Source organism: Salvelinus sp. IW2-2015, linkage group LG3, assembly GCF_002910315.2.
Source record: "Salvelinus sp. IW2-2015 linkage group LG3, ASM291031v2, whole genome shotgun sequence".
NCBI classification, from domain to species: Eukaryota; Metazoa; Chordata; class Actinopteri; order Salmoniformes; family Salmonidae; genus Salvelinus; species Salvelinus sp. IW2-2015.
The window spans coordinates 6,819,886-6,838,981 of NC_036840.1; the positions used below are offsets into that span (position 1 = coordinate 6,819,886).

General features: G+C 45.7%; 2 protein-coding genes across 4 annotated transcripts in view; one reads left to right on the plus strand and one right to left on the minus strand.

Annotated features, from left to right (window-relative positions):
- The window catches only part of LOC111949871 (cyclin-dependent kinase 17), a 32,278-nt gene extending 22,706 nt beyond the window's left edge, over window positions 1–9,572 (plus strand). Inside the window, exons 2-16 of the mRNA XM_023967210.2 lie at window positions 4–160; window positions 1,040–1,204; window positions 2,807–2,940; window positions 4,755–4,880; window positions 5,113–5,169; window positions 5,284–5,398; window positions 5,606–5,700; window positions 5,860–5,922; window positions 6,017–6,261; window positions 6,614–6,711; window positions 6,925–7,030; window positions 7,235–7,277; window positions 7,505–7,595; window positions 7,698–7,775; window positions 7,948–9,572. Of these exons, the coding sequence (XP_023822978.1) occupies window positions 34–160; window positions 1,040–1,204; window positions 2,807–2,940; window positions 4,755–4,880; window positions 5,113–5,169; window positions 5,284–5,398; window positions 5,606–5,700; window positions 5,860–5,922; window positions 6,017–6,261; window positions 6,614–6,711; window positions 6,925–7,030; window positions 7,235–7,277; window positions 7,505–7,595; window positions 7,698–7,775; window positions 7,948–7,985 (1,581 nt within the window). The 5' untranslated portion in view covers window positions 4–33 and the 3' untranslated portion in view covers window positions 7,986–9,572. The remainder of the gene's footprint in view (window positions 1–3; window positions 161–1,039; window positions 1,205–2,806; window positions 2,941–4,754; window positions 4,881–5,112; window positions 5,170–5,283; window positions 5,399–5,605; window positions 5,701–5,859; window positions 5,923–6,016; window positions 6,262–6,613; window positions 6,712–6,924; window positions 7,031–7,234; window positions 7,278–7,504; window positions 7,596–7,697; window positions 7,776–7,947) is intronic.
- LOC111949888 (ETS domain-containing protein Elk-3) lies at window positions 9,558–18,600 on the minus strand. Of its 3 annotated transcripts, XM_070434282.1 has the most exons (6): window positions 18,390–18,600; window positions 15,539–15,747; window positions 12,598–13,371; window positions 11,501–11,623; window positions 11,378–11,379; window positions 9,558–10,506 (listed from the first exon to the last, which is right to left on the minus strand). In XM_070434282.1, exons 2-6 carry the CDS (start codon window positions 15,743–15,745, stop codon window positions 10,413–10,415), a joined length of 1,200 nt encoding a protein of 399 aa, XP_070290383.1. In that variant the 5' UTR covers window positions 15,746–15,747; window positions 18,390–18,600; the 3' UTR covers window positions 9,558–10,412. The 3 variants fall into 3 exon arrangements, with proteins under 3 accessions (XP_070290383.1, XP_070290379.1, XP_023822993.1); XM_070434278.1 differs by lacking the exons at window positions 9,558–10,506; window positions 18,390–18,600 and adding an exon at window positions 13,766–13,845 and having other exon boundaries at window positions 10,848–11,623; window positions 15,539–15,629; XM_023967225.3 differs by lacking the exon at window positions 9,558–10,506 and having other exon boundaries at window positions 10,850–11,623; window positions 18,390–18,598.
- Between the last annotated feature and the right edge of the window lie 496 nt (window positions 18,601–19,096).

The window sequence follows — 19,096 nt, forward strand, 5'->3', positions numbered from 1 at the left end:
CAGGCCCTGCCAGCCAACCCTGAGGAGTGTGTGATGGAGAAGATGAAGAGGTTTAAGCGGCGTCTGTCTCTGACGCTGCGCTCCAGCCACACCATAGACGAGTCTCTGTCTGAACTGGCCGAGCAGATGACCATCGAGGACGGCGGCAACAAGGACAATGGTCAGTAGCGTGTGTGTGTGTGTGTGTGTGTGTGTGTGTGTGTGAGTGAGTGAATATTAGAGATTGTATTAGTAAACAAACAGAGCACACACGCTCCAGTGCTCTGTGCCAGTCCCAGTGATAAGAGGCTGTTAATGTTACTATTCTGAAGTGACTCTTGGCTGAATGCCAGTAGAGAAGGATACAGCCAGCCAGTGGACACACACACTAGGGCCCTTTGGTCACCCCGAGGATACAGTTTAAATGTTTGATGTAGCTGGCAGCCAACAGTATCCTTTCTTGCCATCTGAAGTGATTTAATTTGATGGCTAATGAGAGTTTAAAGAGATGGTGTGCCAATGGCCAGAGGGAGACCGAGAGAACAGARTGARAGACATGGAGAGGGAGAAAGAGGGGAAATTGACACACAGGGAAGGYGAGCAGCAGTGTGAATGATAGTGTCCTAGAGAGTAGCTCTTTATGTCCTTATGTAACAACAGAAGCAGCCTGGTGGGATGAAACACGTACTGGGAAAAAAAACACAACGCAGGGGGACGGCAGGTGATGCTGCCACACTGTTTGTGGAAAAGACATYACACAGAAAAGGAAAACACGCACACATAAACAAACAGACATTTTGGGCTGTTGAAGTATGAAGCTAAAATCCTCTGGCCTACTTTAGGTTGCATAAGGGTTATTTTCTACTGTTTTTATATAAAACAAGGAAGCACTCTGTTTACTGAATTCTGCTCAACAGAAGACTGAACAGTATATGAACTACTTGTTTTATAATGACTGATTGATTCATTGGTAGAATGCGTGATGAATCGGATGGATGGATAGATGGGCCGATTGATTGACATATCGACTAATTGATTGACATATTGTTTCTCCTTGCAGAGCCAATCGTGCGTAATGGGCGACCGCCCTCCTCCCACAGTATGCACTCTTTCCTGCACCAATACACCGGCTCCTTCAAGAAGCCCCCCCTCCGCAGGCCACACAGTGTCATCGGAGGAAGCCTGGGTTCCTTCATGACCTTCCCCAGCAACGGCAGCCGCCTCGGTGAGTTACACAGAGAGTGAAACAAACAGACTTGGAGATGCACAAGCACGTATACACTAATGGCACACATGCTTGCACACACACTCGTATGCACGCGCGCACATGTCATACACACACACACACACACACACACACACACTCATTTAAACGTGTAGCCATATTTACCAATGACACACCCACTAGCAGCACCACTATAAGCAGCCTGTTCTCCTTCATGGCCATGCCACCCAGCTGCCAAGGTGAGTTGCCGTGGAGACGGGCATGCTCGTGCCTGTGCACCAGGAAGTGACTGAGAAAGAGCAGATGGCAACAGAGGACAAACAGGAAGTGAGTCATAGCCCTTGAGAGTTCTGTCCTGACACGGTCATGGTGTGACTTTTCATCACACACAACACCAGACTCGTCTGTCTCGATCTCCAACCTTCCTCGCAATTAAGTGTGTTTTGTACGACTCGACCTTTCTCATTCTACACTGTGTTTGTGCGGGTGTGTATTTGTGTCTAAAAGTTTGATGTTTGTGTGCATATGTGATTCATTCATTTGTGTGTGTCTCTGAGCCATCACCATGACGATAGCTGTTCCTTGCTGTTCTCTGGTCTCCAGGGTGAGCCAACTATTATGGTCTGCGGTCTAGCCGATAAGTTTTCACGGAGAGCTTCTCCTCAGACTGAACTGTGTCCCAGTTAGAGTTACATGGGTTTGGCGATTTTGGGGGGGGAACAGACAACCAGGCAAGTCTATCTGGGACAAGATGGAACTAGATTAAAACACACTGTCACACTATGTTAAATGCCTGGTTAGCTCAAACAACAGAGTGTGAGAGAGCGAGGGAGAAATAGGGCCAAGGAGAGGAAAGCGAGTGGAGTTGGAAAGAAAGGAGGGGTATTTGGTAGGCAGAGCAGAAGATAGACGGCTAGAGAGAGAAGCAGAAAGGAGAGGGGGGGGGGGGGGGGGGCAGGTGGGGTGGGGGATGATATGATGACAGGCTGTTGGTCTGTAGGGGTTTTTTCTTATTATAGTGAGATTTTGTGCTTGTTCTTCCTTATTTGGTTTCTTTTTTTCTCTGTGTGTTTGTGTGTGTGTGTGTGTGTGTGTGTGTGTGTGTGTTTGTTTGTGTATAAATGCATGTATGTTTAGTGTGTGTGTTCATTAGTCCACCCCCCCACTATGCACCATGATCTACACCAGAAGCAGTGGTTTTAGTTTTATGACCCTGGAGGAAGCAGTGTTGGTTAGTGTTTCATCTTTGGCCTGTGGGGTGAGAGGGGGAAGGGGTGAGAGAAGGAGAGAGGGACTGCAGGATGATGAAAGAAGGGAACTTGAGAGAGAAGGAGAGGTTGTAGGGTCGGGACCAGGCCATAAACTAACTGTTGACAGAATGAGAGAAAGCACTCCTTCTCTCTGTAATGTCTCTAACTTATTCTCTCCTATTCTTACTAAAACAGCAGACTACTGACTCAGTTTGACACACGCTATAGCAAGTCCTTGCCATGTTTATCTCATCGCGAGTGTCATTTGCCAGGCAAAATGTTGAAATTGAGCAAGTTCAGCTTCTAAACTCGAACTCTTCCTCCCTCTTTCTCCTCTTCCTCTCCGCCAAAGACATCGTCCATGAGAACCTGAAGATGGGCTCAGACGGGGAGAGTGACCAGGCGTCTGGGACGTCGTCAGACGAGGTGCAGTCGCCCACCGGAGTGTGTCTGAGGAACAGGGTGCAGCGGCGTATCTCCMTGGAGGTACACAAACACAGCTGGCAGGGTGGGAAGTAGGAGCTGGTTCAGGCCACGAACAGTTAGACTGACTGACTAATGGAATGGTGTCATGAGACAGTAATCTGTGGCACGCTTGGCCTCTGACTGCTGACATTCCAGACGATCCCCTGCCACATAGCTGGTCAACAATCCTGAGAGGAACCTCAGACAGGGAGTGGGATAGAGACCGAGAGAGAGACTGCTCCACTTAGCTCAGCGAGAACCTGGGATTTAAAGCCTTTAAAAAGCAACTAATCCCTTTTGAAAATGTACTGATGTGGCATTAGTATGAATCAAACAGTTGTTCTAGTGTCAACATTTACTACAAAGTGTAAATAGGATAATTTTGGTCATAAAGGTAGTCTCATCCGTGCGTCACAACGGTAAATGAAGGTTGAGTTTTTTAATTTGACCATGTCCAACTGCCCACTAACATGGGGTGATCAGCTGCGGTGATTTCTCTCTATCCAATAACATAAACAGTGACAGACCTGCCCAGCAGCTCCGACTTTGTTTACATAAGACAATGCATCGCGCATTTTTTTACTTGAAAAATACTGCACCAAACACATTGGTTGTATGTAAAATTGCCTAACTAAAACATCCACGGCAACAACTTTAATTCTATTTAATTAAAGATTTCTTGAGTTATCTTGGATTCAWTCTGGGGATTTTGAGGACGTGAAATTCTGAGTCTAGTGTCTCATGAAAGACAAACACCTCCAATACTGAAATCCGGTTTTTCTTCTAAGCAACAGAAAAACACACGTACCAATCGGCGTATGTTCAGTCACTCTTTAAGGCTGGGGATGTTTTTCCTTTCGTCTCCGTGACTCTTTTTTTCTGTGTGTGTAAGCTGTGTTCTTTTTGCTATTTTCTATGTGAGTGAATGCTGTGAAGTATGACCTTAGTTCCTGGTGTCCCATGGACTATAACTATTCTATGGATAATAGATTTAGTGCTTGTCTCACTGGTTCTGTTTACGGAGTTCCTATAGAATCACTGGTAGGAACGCTGTTTCCTCAGCCTGGTGACATTCTGCCACCTGGTGGTCAGTCTGGAGAAATGTAAGCAGTACTTTACCTATATATCAGTATTATGTTATTGCACGCACGCGCACACAGGGATTGACCTATTTCTCCTTGATGCCAAGTGTTTATCATATTAGTCTGAGCAGAGACACGAGGCACTTGATCTTTAGATGGGAATCATCAGACATCTGAATAATCTCTCTCTCACACACGCGTCATCTCGGTTACTACATCTAACCAGATTCACACAAACGCACTCATGTGGGTACATATCATTCTGCCCAATTGTTCCCTTTGAAGCGGAGTGTTGATGGGGTTAGTAAGCTGTAACACTACACTGATTCATATCACTATCTATAGAGAGAACATGATGCTCTCTTTTCATCTACTTCTATGGGTGAGAGATGGCAGGCGGTATGCAASTGTGTTACGTGATATCCATGGGGGGTGGGGGTGTGTGTGTCAATAGTGTGTGAAGATGCTTGTTTGCTTATCTATGTTGTTTTTTTGCTTTCTCTTCTTCAATAACGATTGTTTTCATGTATGGATAATTTTTCTAGAAGCGCCTCTATTCTTCTSTCTCTCTTTCTGGGGTGAGTGGGAGGAGAGGAGAGAGTCATTTCTAGGACAAAGTGTGTGGGTGTAATCATGGAGATGGCTACACGTCTCACACAGACAGACGCCGTATTCGATAGGACTCATGATATATGTGATGTGTATGTTACGTCTCTAACCCGTGTGTGTGTGTGTGTGTGTGTGTGTGTGTAGGACCTGAACAAGCGTCTGTCTCTGCCTGCTGACATCCGTATCCCTGACGGTTACCTGGAAAAGCTGCAGCTGAGCAGCCCTACCTTCGACCAGCCCCTCAGCCGACTCTCACGCAGGGCCTCCCTGGTACGTGTGTGTGTGTGTGAGAGAGCGATTGAAGGAATATAACATTATTGCCCGACAGCGTTCAGGTACCGCCCTTCTTTCTGGTTGTCTCCATGGCAACAGGCATGAGGTTGAATTAGACTGTCTGTATGTAATCCTGTGCAGTGAATGAAGGTATCCTGTACAAACGTCATTCAACACAGAAAAAAAGACAAACAACATGGAAGATGATCTCTTTATTTCTGTTTTTCAGTCGGAGATTGGTTTTGGGAAGCTGGAGACCTACATCAAACTGGACAAACTGGGAGAGGTCAGAGAACACACACAAACACTCCTATAAACTCCGAAAACATGTTTTTCACAAGAGGTTCCTGAAAGTGATTTAGTTTTGACTCCGGTCATAACCAGTTAGTTTTTTCTATAGGGGACCTATGCTACAGTGTTTAAGGGGCGCAGTAAGCTGACTGACAACCTGGTGGCGCTAAAGGAGATCAGGCTGGAGCACGAAGAGGGAGCACCCTGCACCGCCATCAGAGAAGGTGAGTCTATACCTCTCTGCCTTTCCTCCTCTCTATCACTTTATCCCCCCTTCTCTTCCTCTCCCTCATCCTCCCATTACTGATTTCAATGCCACATTGTCTTTTGTTTTTTTCTCGCTCTTCGCTCTTTCTCATTCACTATTATTCCTCCTCTTTGTCAATATATTACCCCTTCTCTCCCTCATCCCGCTCTTTCCCTCTCTCTAGTSTCGTTACTGAAGGACCTGAAACATGCCAACATCGTGACCTTACATGACATCGTCCACACAGACAAGAGCCTGACGCTGGTCTTCGAGTACCTGGTGAGAATCACTTACTACCTGACTCTGTTCACACTGCATGCTGGTCATTGTAGTCAAAAATCTGCCCTAATTATCTGAGGAGTTTCTAGTCCTAAGTAGGCTGTTGTACATGTACTTCCTGTCTTGTCTGACTGACTGCTGACCTCACTTCCGGTGCAGGATAAAGACCTGAAGCAGTACATGGACGACTGTGGGAACATCATGAGCATGCACAACGTCAAGGTGAGTATGACTCACTGTACTGTACTGTAAGTCACTTTAAATAAAAGCCCTTGCATAATAGTGGTTAACAYTGCATGTGTTTGTGCGGTTCTAGATCTTCTTGTTCCAGATTTTGCGGGGGTTGGCGTACTGCCACAAGCGGAAGGTTCTCCACAGAGACCTAAAGCCCCAGAACCTGCTCATCAATGAGAGAGGGGAACTCAAACTGGCTGACTTTGGTCTGGCGCGGGCTAAGTCTGTCCCCACTAAAACGTACTCCAACGAGGTGGTGACTCTGTGGTACCGGCCACCTGACGTCYTGCTAGGCTCCTCCGAGTACTCCACACAGATTGACATGTGGTAAGAAAACTACATCCTAACAAGCTACGCCAAGGGTAAACAAATCCTACCCTGGAGGTCCGGAGTACTGCTGGTTTTCTCTTCTACCTGATCATTAATTGCACCCACCTGGTGTCCCAGGTCTAAATCAGTCCCTTATTCGAGGGGAAGAATAAAATAAATAAAAAAAACGATGGAACTGGCTTCGAGGTCCAGATTTAAGGCCCTTACACCCTAGGAACTACAACCACTTCATTCAATGAATTTTCCACACATAAACTTTGAGTAAGAGCTATACATCCTAACATCTTCATCCTACTCCCTAGCCTCTATTTTTGATGTGTGTGTGATTTTTTTCTCTCTCTGTGTGTAGGGGTGTGGGGTGTATATTTTATGAGATGGCTGCAGGTCGGCCCCTGTTTCCTGGCTCCACCGTAGAGGACGAGCTYCACCTCATATTCAGACTGCTGGGTGAGGACAGAGTACAGCCTGATTTGGATGTTACAGCCTAACTGACCTAGCGCCACCTAGTGKCTGCTACATGGACGAWCACACACCCACAGAACTCTCTAAATAAGSAGGAGAGTCCTCAGACATGCTGCTGCWGATGGGRACATTATTTGAGCGTTAACTAAACGTTGATAGAGCGTTATCTAAAGACTGTCCTCTCTCTTATTTCTTCAGGCACGCCATCAGAGGACAGCTGGCCAGGGATCTCTGGCGTCGACGAGTTCAAATCCTACAACTTCCCCAAATACAAACCTCAGCCCTTCATCAACCATGCACCCAGGTAGCGTGTGTGCGCGCGCACGCGTCCATGAGTGTGTTTGAGAGCGCACGTTTCTGTGTGGGTGTGTGAATGCGTTTAGTCAGTGCAGGAGGCAGGAAATCCTGTGGAACTTTGGTGAAGCAACTGTTCACTTCCTTCCTCTGAAGTTCCCATCAGTCATCACCGACTGACAGTAAACCCTGTGATTCTCGCTCTCCTTTTCAGGCTGGACACAGAAGGCATTGAACTGGTGTTGTCGTTTCTGAAAGTGAGTTTCTCTGTCTACATTTTCCACACACTGTGTAACCTACGCAGTTATACTCAATCACTGGCATGCAGTACTGATAAAATAGCAACAGGGGGCACAGTAGACACTTCTGCCTTACTGATTCTGTTTTGTTGTTGCTTTACATTTACATTTACATTTAAGTCATTTAGCAGACGCTCTTATCCAGAGCGACTTGTGTGTTAACTGTTGGTCTCCCTCCTCTCCAGTACGAGTCCAAGGAGAGGACCTCAGCAGATGAAGCTATGAAGCAGGCCTACTTCAAGAGCCTGGGGGCACGGGTCCACACACTGCACGAGAGTGAGTCTCTAAACCTGGGGATGGTCTAGTCCTCTGAATGGCCTGGAGATAGTCACACATAATTACAAATCTCTCTCTGCTCTCCATCTCTCTCTCGCTCAGGTGTATCAATATTCACTCTGAAGGATATCCAACTGCAGAGAGACCCTGGCTATCGAAACTCCTCAAACCTAGAGTCAGGTGTGTATAAAACAAACACACACACACACACACACACACACACACACACACACACACACACACACACACACACACACCTCACCTGGAGCTTTATAACTGTTATGACATACATGGAACACTCCTTCTCTCTCTCTCTCTCTCTCTCTCTCTTTTATCCACTCCATCTCTCCAGGCAACAACAAGAACAGAAGACAGAGCATGCTCTTCTAGACTTTCTGCTCCTGGGTGGAGCTCTTTCCTGTTGCTATAGTAACGGACTCTCGCTTGAGATGAGACTGAATGGGACAGAGCCCCCTCCTCCCTCCCTCCTCCCTCTCGCATGAGCCCCCCCCACCCCCATAGAGTGAGTGAGTCTGGAGTTGATTGGGGAGGGAGAGATGAACTACGTTTATTTATTTTAAGATATGGAAGGGGGTGGGGGGGGGTATATTTTGCTGCTATACTACTACTGTCTGTATTTAACACGCAGTTTGTGTATATGATGATGTGAACTCAGACACCATGCACAACCGACAAGTCGCTAAGGTTACTATTGTTATTGTAAATGATGAATTATGGTTATTATGATTCCACTGATGATCTCGATGTTGTTTATCATAGCTGTTAACTTTGCTGTTTTGCATGTCATGGTGTTCAGAGACTGAATGCCTTTTTAGCATTTTTYTTTCCTCAAGTACTTTCTCAAGCTTCCTCTGATGGTGGTGTTTAACTGAAATGAGACCAKACCAGTCCAAACTGGGAGAGAGGGACTGGACTGGGAGTGTCTGGTCCGCAACTGGAAATCTGTCCTCTKAACCGAAGCAATTCCCAGCCTCCCTCTCCTATCTCCTTGACCTAGAACATTTCAGGGGCCAGACGGTGCTTTAGGAAGGAGTCAAAATGGGGTTGAGATGGGGTCCAGTCATTGGAAGAGCACAACGACCCTCAGAGCCTCTTAGCCAACGAATGGGACCACAGCAGAAGGTGGAGTTTGACTCCCCAGGACATTTCTGGTCACCCTCTCCGGTTGTCATGGCAACAGGGAAGCGATGATTARGGAGGAGAGAAACACAGGAGCGTCGCAGGAAGTGATGTGACCTCCCACAGGAACTCATCAGTCCCCACCCCTCCGTTTCCCCTAGATGGTCTTGACCCCCCCAGGATGGTCTTGACTTAAGTTCTTGTATGCAAGATATACATTTTCTCTTCTTGCCTTTTGGAGGTCTACAATACTGGTTGTTTTTGTGCGTCATCAATAACCTGTAAGCAGTTTCTAGTTTTTTGAATGGCTCTCTTCTCTGTAGCTGGCCATGGGAGTGGGGTTGTACCATGATTTCAGGGCACTACTAGGATGACTGGTGTTTTAAAATGGCTGACTTGATTTGACAGTATTATTAAGAGATTTTTGTTTTCTATGTTTGACCTTTGGTCTTTGACCTCTCCTTGTGAATACAGTGTCAGTGTGGCATGTCAAGGGGCAGAAGCTTCGCCTCTCAAAGGAGAAAAAAATATTTGTTTCAGTCTGCATTGGACCTCAAGTTTCTTTTTTCCAGCGTTTGTACACATTTCAAATTGAAATTTTAAATAGACTTAACAAGCCGCTGTGTGTGTTTTCAGCTGACAGTGATGTATATTAATATTGTAATACTGTACTTTTTCAAGTTTAAAAATGATCTGAGCTTACCTAGGGTGTGTGTGTGCCAGACATATGGAACTCCTGCTGTGGTGTAAACTCAACCTCTCTGGAACACTGACAGTTGTCCTGTAATTATTTATTTCTCATAACCATCACAGTAAAATTAGTCTGTTTGATAAATACACTTGTCCTTGTCTTTATTGTGGTTTTCTTGAATAGCATTCAATGCTTCATGGTTATTTAAAACCGTGTGTAAGACATTTTTACTTGACTCTCGGACCGCAAAAAAATAGCAAATCATTGAGAATACATTTGTATCAATTCCTTTATAAAAACAAATAACCAAAAGCTGTTCAATATTGAACTGGAATTTCGTCTATAAAAAAAAAAAACGTTTTAAAGCTTGAAAATAAAACATTTACATAAGTCTTACATTTGAGAAGGCACAGCCGGTACAAGGTAATAATGCATATAAAGTGTAATACAATACAAAACCATAGAAAAACACTTAGCCAGAACAATACAACCAGGTTCACAGCCTCAAATGAACATATCAACCACTATACAATGATACAAACATTTATAACCACGCCCTGTCTCTTTTATAAAGCKTTATAACCATACGCCAGGCATTTGATAAAGGGCTGACAAGGTACAATGYATGGGACAGCATTCTGGCATTGTGAAGTGGATAAATATGGGATAGAAAATGTTTTCAAGATGGATGAGATCCAAACTAAACACAAGAAAGTTTACAAAAAATCTGTTTCAACTAAGATAAAGAAAATGTATCTTCAAGTCAATGATATTGACGCAGTTAAAGGCTGATCCAGTAGGTTTGCAGCAGTGTCCTGATTTTTGCTGGCTTAACCTACATTTGGCCTCGAGTCCTGCTGTGTCGGGGTCCAGGATTTGAAAATGCGTGGACTGGGCATATTTGTTCTGGTCGGGCCTGATTTAAGCCYGTTTTGGTCCAGTTGGTAGTAGAGTCCAGTAGGGTATGGTACTGTCCTCCAGGAGGATCAGGACATATGTGGGCTGTGGGATAGCAGTAGGGGGGAGGAGGTGTCCAGGCTGGACAGGGGGACTGAGATGGGCCCATTCAGGAGGGGGGAACTAAACAGAGAGACAAAGGACAAGACTGCTGAGATCCACTGTCAGATAGCAAATACCACACATTAATAATAATAATGCCCCCCATATTATACTGAGGTAAAGTACATTAATCATATTCCCTATTCTAGTGTTATACATGTGTACTACTACTACAAATGATAACTTATTTTGAAAGAACTCCAGCCCAAACTCTGGGTAACTCTGGAGACGCTGACTGGGTTTAAGAATCCCTAAAATGGTGGCCGAGGTATTTTAACGCCCATCCCTCCTGACGATGGGAGGAGAGGCACTTCCTGTTGTGAGAGGGCTGATGGGAGTGGGTGGGCTCCTGACCCCCCCCCCCCCCCTCCCGAGCAGGAAGCAGCCCCCCCACTCCTGGTCTACACCAGAAAGGAAACATCTGTAGCTTATTTTGAAACCCCAGCACACAGTGAATCACACACATACACACACTTAAGTATAATCACAGCGAACCGCTCACACACACAGAACTAAATAGCGGCAGTGTCATGTGACGTTGTTGAAAAATGAGGCTGTTTGGGAAATCTTCTGTATTAGCAAAGGTTGCAAAATTCAGGGAACTTTCAAAATAAAATCTGGTTTTCCAGAAGTCCTGGATGGAGGATTGCAGATTTACTGCTTATTCCCTCCTGGTTCCGGGACCCTCCAACTGGGATTTCGGGAAACAAGGGATTTTATTGAACGTTCCCGGAATTTTGCARCCCTAGTTGTAGCTCAAACTTCTAACTCAGACTGTCAACATTCACTATCCCTCCTTTTTTTTACCAGTTAGAGTGGAGCCCTTTCCCTCTCAGTACGAACAAGCATATAAATACTATACTGTCCTCCCCCTTTCTGTCACCCATCCCACAACTTTCCCCTCTGTCCCTCCCTCTCTCAACTCCCTTCCATCAGTCTTCACTCCAGGTGGTGTCACTCTTTCTTTCCTTTCTCCTCTCTCTATTCTCTTTTAGAGTGTGTGTGTGTGTCTTACCTGGAACAGGGGTCCATGGCCCTGCAGGCGAGCGGGGCTCAGGGGTCCTACGGGACTCAAGCTGCTCCAGAAATGGATACTGGACAGCAGGGGACTGGGGGTGAGGATGAGACCTGAGGGAGTCTAAAAGGGGAGAACAAAGAGTTTATGGAGAACGTGAGAGAGATTTCAATTTGTTCAATGTTCTGTTGGTGTTTTTCTTGGTGATCTGTAAAATGAGCTAGCTGAGTATGAACACACAACACAGAGATGTAATTTCTCCCTGTGGTTATTCAGTCCTGCTGTGCTGCCACTGTTTGTTTTAGTAAAACACCGGAACCAGGAGGGGAGAGAGAGCTTCATACCCTGCTTTGGGGGGACAGGGGGGGTAGAGTGAGTTCAAGGCTGACTTTGGGAACTCTCTTGAGGTCACAGAACTTGGAAAACTAGGTTCCAGCTGAGAAGTTACATATGACATCAATTTCTCTCCATCTTGCCTCCCTATTGCTCTCTCTTCCTGACTTAATATATCTGCTTATAGGGGGGGGGGGTTTATGTGGGTAAGGAATGATGTATGCTATTTTAATGTGTTGTTTTGTAGTGGCCCAATAAAGAGGAGTTTTAGGTAGAGAGTATATATCTCTCTATCCGTGGTATTACAACAGCCCTTACCTCACGCCGGCGATTCAAGAGCTTTAGAAACATATGGCTTCACTTACAGACCTCCCTACCCTCCCTTCTCTCCTTCTCCCCTCCCTTCTTTTCACTCTCTCTTCAGCTTACCTCTCTCCCTCCCTCTCTCCACGTTACTAGTCTCGCTCCCCACCCACTCCCTCTTTTCCGCTTACCTCTTTCACTCGTTCCCTCATTTCCTCTCTCCGTCTCTCCTCAATAACTCTTTCTTACCTCCCTCCCTCTACTCTCCTCTCCCTACCCTGCCTGTTTCAGGGTAAGGACAGACAGTTCCAGAGAGACTCAGGGATAAGTCATGTATTTCCCCCAAATGTCATTACACACATAAATCAGCACGCGCACACAGAGGGTGAGGGTGGAGCGAGTGAATGCGTTTGTGTTCAGGGCTAACCTGGGAAAAGATTGTGAGTGAGGGTGGTACTGACCTGTGCAGTGAAGAAGGCTGGTGTTAGGGACCCTGAGGGCAGTGCAGGACTGTTGAGGGCGATAGAGCCAATGTCATTGGCTGTCAGGAGCAGGGAGGGTGCGGATATCTCCAGGCCTTTAGGCTTCCTGGTTTTTGGCGGGACGCTATTGGCTAAGCCCCTCTTCTCTGGTGTGGGTGTGGCCTGGCCACGATCTCTGTGACCAGATGATAGGTTAAGGGGTTGAGCGCTCTGCTCTAATTCGTCAGTCTCAGGGGCGGGGCTCCGTGCCCTCCAGAGTGTGTGTGTGGGGCTGTGTGATGGGGAGGAGGAGCAGGACGAGGAGTGGGCTAGCCTTGGGGAAGGTTTGGATGAATAGTAGCCCTCATTGGAGGAAGGGAGCGGGGATGACGGCAGAGACACCACCGGCAGTGCAACGCCCTTATGGCTGCGGTTCTGAACAAAGCGAATCACCGTGCCACTGTCGTCATGGTGATCATGTCGAGGCTCCACCTTGATTGGCCGGAGTAAATCAGGGGGGCGGAGGAGGTCCTGGGGATGCTGGAGGGAGCTGACGGTAAAGGAGGAGTAGAGGCCTGAGTGGAGGTACTCGTTCCTCCCTGGCGGGCCACCCCTCACCCCCTCCTCATCCCCCTCTCCCTCTGACAGGGCCCCACCAGCCTCATCACACACCCGCACCCCCATCTCCACCGCCGCGGGGTCCATCTTCAGGATCTCGGGGAAGGACACAAATTTGTACACAAACTTCTGGCCAATCACCTTCTTGATGATGTTCTGGAAGAGGAAGAGGGAAGGAGGAGTTTAAGCATCATATATTATACAGTAATAACAGTGTAATGTTAACATGCATGCCGTGATGTTATATGGTGGTTTGACCTGTAGAATTGGTACAGACATGTTCATGCTGAGTAGAGATATTTGGTATTTATTAGGATCCCCATTAGCCGCTGCAAATGCATCAGCTACTCTTCCTGGGGTCCACAWGACATAATACATAGTACAGAACATTATCAGTATATACACACAATATCTAGGTCTAAAACATAATACAAATCACAATAAAATATATATCTATATAAAATGGCTGTATCTTGTCACAGTCCCCTTTGTGCAGGTGTTATTTATATGTTGTTTAAATTTTTTTTTGTTTATTGCTAGTTTGAGTTACCTGTGGTGGCAGAGAGTTCCATCTAGTCATGGCTCTATTTAATACTGTGCGTTTCCCAGCCTCTGTTCTGGACCTGGGGACTGTGAAGAGACCTCTGGTTGCATGTCTTGTTGTACTGAACTGTCTGCTTGAACAGACAGTTCAGTACCTTCAACATATCAATACCTCGCATARCGACCAATAGTGACGCAGTCAATCTCTCCTCAACTTTCCATCAGTGTACATCCAAGTGTGAATACATGCTGCCTTGACCAACTGCAATTGACCTATGTCCTTCTTTGCCGCTCATGACCACACAGCTGGGCAGTAGTCCAGTTGCGACAAAACTAGGGCCTGTAGGACACGTCTGGTCGACTGAGAAGGCAGAGCAACGCCCTATCATGGACAGACCTCTTCCCATTTTAGCAACCATTGAGTCTATATGTTTTGACCATGACAGCTTGCTATCTAGGGTTACACAGAGCAGTTTAGTATAACTAAATGAGGTTGAGCAAGTGATTTGTCCCGAGAAATTATGCTTTTCGTTTTTGAGATATTTAGCAACAGCCTATTGCTAGTTACCCTTTCTAAAACTGACTGGAGCTCAATGTTAAGTGTTTCAGTTATTTATTTGACTGTTGTAGCCGACGTGTATGCTGTTGAATCGTCAGCGTACATAGACACACAGGCTTTAGTCAAGGTCAGTGGAAGGTAATTTGTAAAAATAGAAAACAATAATGGCCTTAGCTGGTTGCCCTGTGGTATACCACACTCAACTGAATTTGCATGAGAGAGGCTTCCATTAACAAAAACCCTCTGTTCTATTAGATAGGTAACTCTCAATCCATAATAAGGCAGAGGATGCAAATAACACCTAYGKTTTTTCAGCAATAGGTTATGATCAATGRCATTAAAAGCTGCACTGAAGTCTAWCAAAACAGCTCCCCCAATCTTCTTCCTATCAATTACTTTCAGCCAACCATCAGTCATTTGTGTCAATGCCAAGCATGTTGAGTGTCCATCAGTATAAGCATGCTGAAAGTCTGTTGTTAATTGGTTTTCTGTAAAWTAACTTTATATTTGATCAAATGTTTTTCCAAATGTTTGCTAAGCACTTGTAACAAGCTGATTGGTCGGCTGTTTGAACCATTAAAGGGTGCTCTGCTATTCTTGGGAATGACCTTTGCCCCCCCTCAATGTCTGAGGGCACACAGTCTTCTAGGCTTAAATTGAAGATGTGGCAAACGAGTCACAATGTATTCCGCTACCAACCTCAGCAATTTACCATCCAGGTTGTCTCTACCGGTTGGTTTGTCCTTATTTATAGATAGCAACCATTTTTCACCCTTCCATACCCACTTTGTGGAACTCAAAACTACAGTTCTTGTCTTTCATTATTTGGCCCATTATGCATGAATAGGAAGACTCAGCATTTGGTGTTTGCATGTCATACCTAAGTTTGCTAATCTTGTCAAYAACAACAAATATTAAAAGTGGTTGGCAATATCAAAGGGTTTTGTGATGAACAAGCTATCTGCCTTAATGAAAGATGAAGCCGAGTTTGCTTTTTTGCATCACATTTCATTAAAGTACTCCTGAGCTTTTTACTATCATTCTTTATACAATTTATCTTAGTTCCATAGTATAGTTTCTTCATTTTGTTTAGTTACATGATTTCTCAACTCACTGTATGTKTGTGAAGGGTTTATACAATGTTGGTGTACCTTGTCGTCCGTACCAGCAGGCGTGTGTTTGGTGTTTGTGTAGTGCCAACGTAATCTATGGGAGTTGTACCTTGTCATAGTAGTAACGCAGGGCGCGGCTCAGCTTGTCATAGTTCATGTTGGTCTTGTTCTTCCTCAGGCCCCACAGCTTGGCCACCTCTTCTGACTTGAGCAGYTTAAACTCCCCGTCGTTAGACGTCCAGCAGATCAGGTGCTTGTGGCTCTGGTCCAATAACAGCTGCAGCAGGAACTGCCACAACGTGATGGCACTCTCCATGACTGGAGAGAGAGGGAGAAAGAGAGAGAGGCCATCATCGTCAGTTGTACTCCAAGTACAACAAGTACAAAAGCCTCCGCCATGTTCCGCCCCGAACCTAGAAGGCGTTTCCTGCACCATAAAAATCCTACCCATAAAGACAGAAAACAMACCAACAACACATTTAGATCATCACTACAGCAGACACTGGAGTCACAGTATTATGCTACTCCTGRCATCATGTGCCAGATCCGGTGCCAACCAATGTACTGCCTATAAACATATGTATGCCTATGGGGCCAAGTGCCAGCCAGCGACATCATACATCTCATATTACAATATGTTGAAGTGGGGAATAAAAGCCATTACTGCATATGTAATGAGACACACCAGTGGCTGTGTAAAACTTTCACTCGCTGGAGAGCTTGGCTGGCTGCCTAAATGATAAGAAGACGGGTCAACACAGCAGCTCTTTGTGAATGAGGGGCTGCCTGGCAGCTTTAGTACATCAGACAAGTCAGAGAAGCTTGTCCACTCAAACTCTATGCCACTCCACTAACACGCATGCACACTCGGTCACTTGCACTCACTCACTCATACGCTGTGCTTTGTGACTGTGTGCTTCTTAGTAGTAATTATGTTTCATTATAGGTCAAAATAAAGAGTTCAAGTGTGTGTGATTGTGTCAGAGATCAGGGACTTGGTGCTGCCAACTATGGCCAGATGGGTGGAGCTAAGGATGTTTCCGTGGTGACGAGAGGATGTGGTCAGTGCCCCTCTGCGAAGACAGGCCACAGCCCAACGACACTATTTACCTTGACTTCACTGTCCGTCTCTCTCACACTCCACACAGACAACTTTCTGTGCACCTCTCTCTCTCTCCATCTCCCTCTAACTCTCTCACACACCCATACACACACACACACACACACATTCCCCTTGTCTGTTTGAAAAAACTGAACAGAGTATCCTGCTTTCCTTCCTCCTCCAGAGACCATCCAGGAGAGGAAAAAGGTGAATACCCACTCTGGCTCCGTTTCCTGAGGAGGTGTGTGTGTGTGTGTGTGTGTGTGTGTGTGTGTGTGTGTGTGTGTGTGTGTGTGTGTGTGTGTGTGTGTGTGATGGGAGACCATAAAGCTGTCTAAATGAGGACTTCCTCTCATTCTGCTACAGGGCGTCTTCCCAGGGAAAGACCAGTCCCAACTCAAAGGTAGGAATTCCTGTCACCGGGAACCATCGGAAACACAGGGACCTCACAGTTGGGACAAATGGACGGGTTTCCTCCTCGCCTCGCTCTGGTACGGCAACACACACCACCCATTTCCTATTCCACAACAACATATGGAGAATGCATTGCATACATGTATGTACTCTGGGTCTCCCCCAGGACATGCTGTGGCATGATGYATGATGGATTTAGTCTTTGATGTTCCATAGTGACAWGGGTTAACTAGCCAAGCTCAGAGACAAAACAGCAGGAACTGTTCATTTGGGGATATCCGTATCCGTAGCAATAGTAAGGAAACCTGCAACTCTGCATTGCCTGAAACACTGGATTGGTGCAATTAAAAATACTGTCATCATAGATTTACATCTGTTTTATTGCAGCATTGAATATGTCCTTGTTATTTACTTGTACTGTATGGGATAGGCCCACAGCACAGTGTCTCTCCTCCTGGACAAGTAGGTACACACACACACACACACACACACACACACACACACACACACACTACTTGTAGCTTCTGGTAGGGATGATTTATTTTGTTGATGGGGAGTTTCTAGTATCTTATAACAGTGTTATGACACAGAAACATAAATCATACAGCTGGTCCTCTGGACAGGCTTCTCCAGTATCGAACAACGATACTACGCGCTCCTGTCGCTAGCACGTACTGTTCAACCACCAGTGATATCATAAAACATCATAGGCTATATAATGCCTCTGGTCGGTACCAAACGCCGCATATAGACGTTCTAAAGTCTCAAAAAAGTATGGGTTATCACGGGTGGACCGCCGGGCTCGGGTCTGTGCAGAATCATCGGTGTTGGAGAGCCTGGAACACTCAAACGGTTCTTTGTTAGCCCCATGACTCATTTTCAAGATGTTGTCTGCTGCCAGTTTCAATCCGGAAGCGCATGGCAATTAGTCTGTTGAGTCCAGACAAACCAGAAAGTCTACTATAGTTTTTAAAGGGCCATGAGCATTTTCACACCAACAGCTACTTTGAGTTGCCAAATGCATCACAATAAACAAGAAATTGCGCGAGAAAACCAGACTTGAGCACCGTGACAGACCCGAGCGATTTGAGTTTGACATCCAATGTGTGAATAACGGAGTAGCCCAATGTTAGCAAACATCAAAACGAAAATAAATGTAACTTTTTAATAGCGTACTTTTATGAATAGAAGGAAACACATACTTTTTACGCAAATGTATACATGTGTGCCAAGATAGCGTAACAAATCGGGGATATACTACCAGCATCTATCGACTATCGTCCCCTAAATTTCAAGTTCATTGTGATGACCGAGTTATATCATATTTCCAAACTATATTTTCTGGTACAGAGTTTACTTCTAAGTCATCATCACTCAAACTCAGTGACTATCCTGGTTTAATAAAGTGAATATGAATATCATAGAGAAGCATGCCTCCACATACCCTGGTGTTAGACGTCTACTTTCCTTCCGTATATGTTTTTAAAGAGAATTCCGTATAATGCGCTGGTTTTCCATGCTGATGCCGTCTGGGCTGCGGCGCTTGAGACTGTAAGGGGATCCRGAGGTTTTTTTCTCCTTCTTCAGAGCAGGAAGTCGGAGCGCGCAGACATAGAGCCGGCTCACTTCCTCTTGCGCATTATTCCCCAGACTCTCCGCCGTCTGTGTAAACACGCTTTTCCTCCTCTCTGCGACCGCTTGCGCGCGCACACACAGTARTATTGTAATTCTGACTACTTGCGGGCCCAACTGACGTCACCTTCTTGGCAAGCACCTGGAGGTGTTTGTGTTCCTTCCTCCACACGCACATACAGTCTGAGTGCTCTCTCTCTCTCTGTGTGTGTGTGAAATCTCCTTGACATCTAATTATGGAAAGGCATTGGGCTAGTTGTTACATTCAATTAAAAAAAGTAGGCTATTCTTAAAATTCTCCATCAGCCGCACCACACACAGACAAACGTGTGTACACACTTTCATTCTCACAGGCTYCACTTGAGGTTAAAACGGGAGAAGAGGAGCTCTTTAATCCTTCCACATGTTTCAGTCCAAGATTCCATTCACAGCGCTTTTAAAGGCATTTTCCMAAAAAGTTCATGGTAAATGCTGGAGATGTCGGTTCAATCGGAAATTAACATTAAATGTCACGCGCAC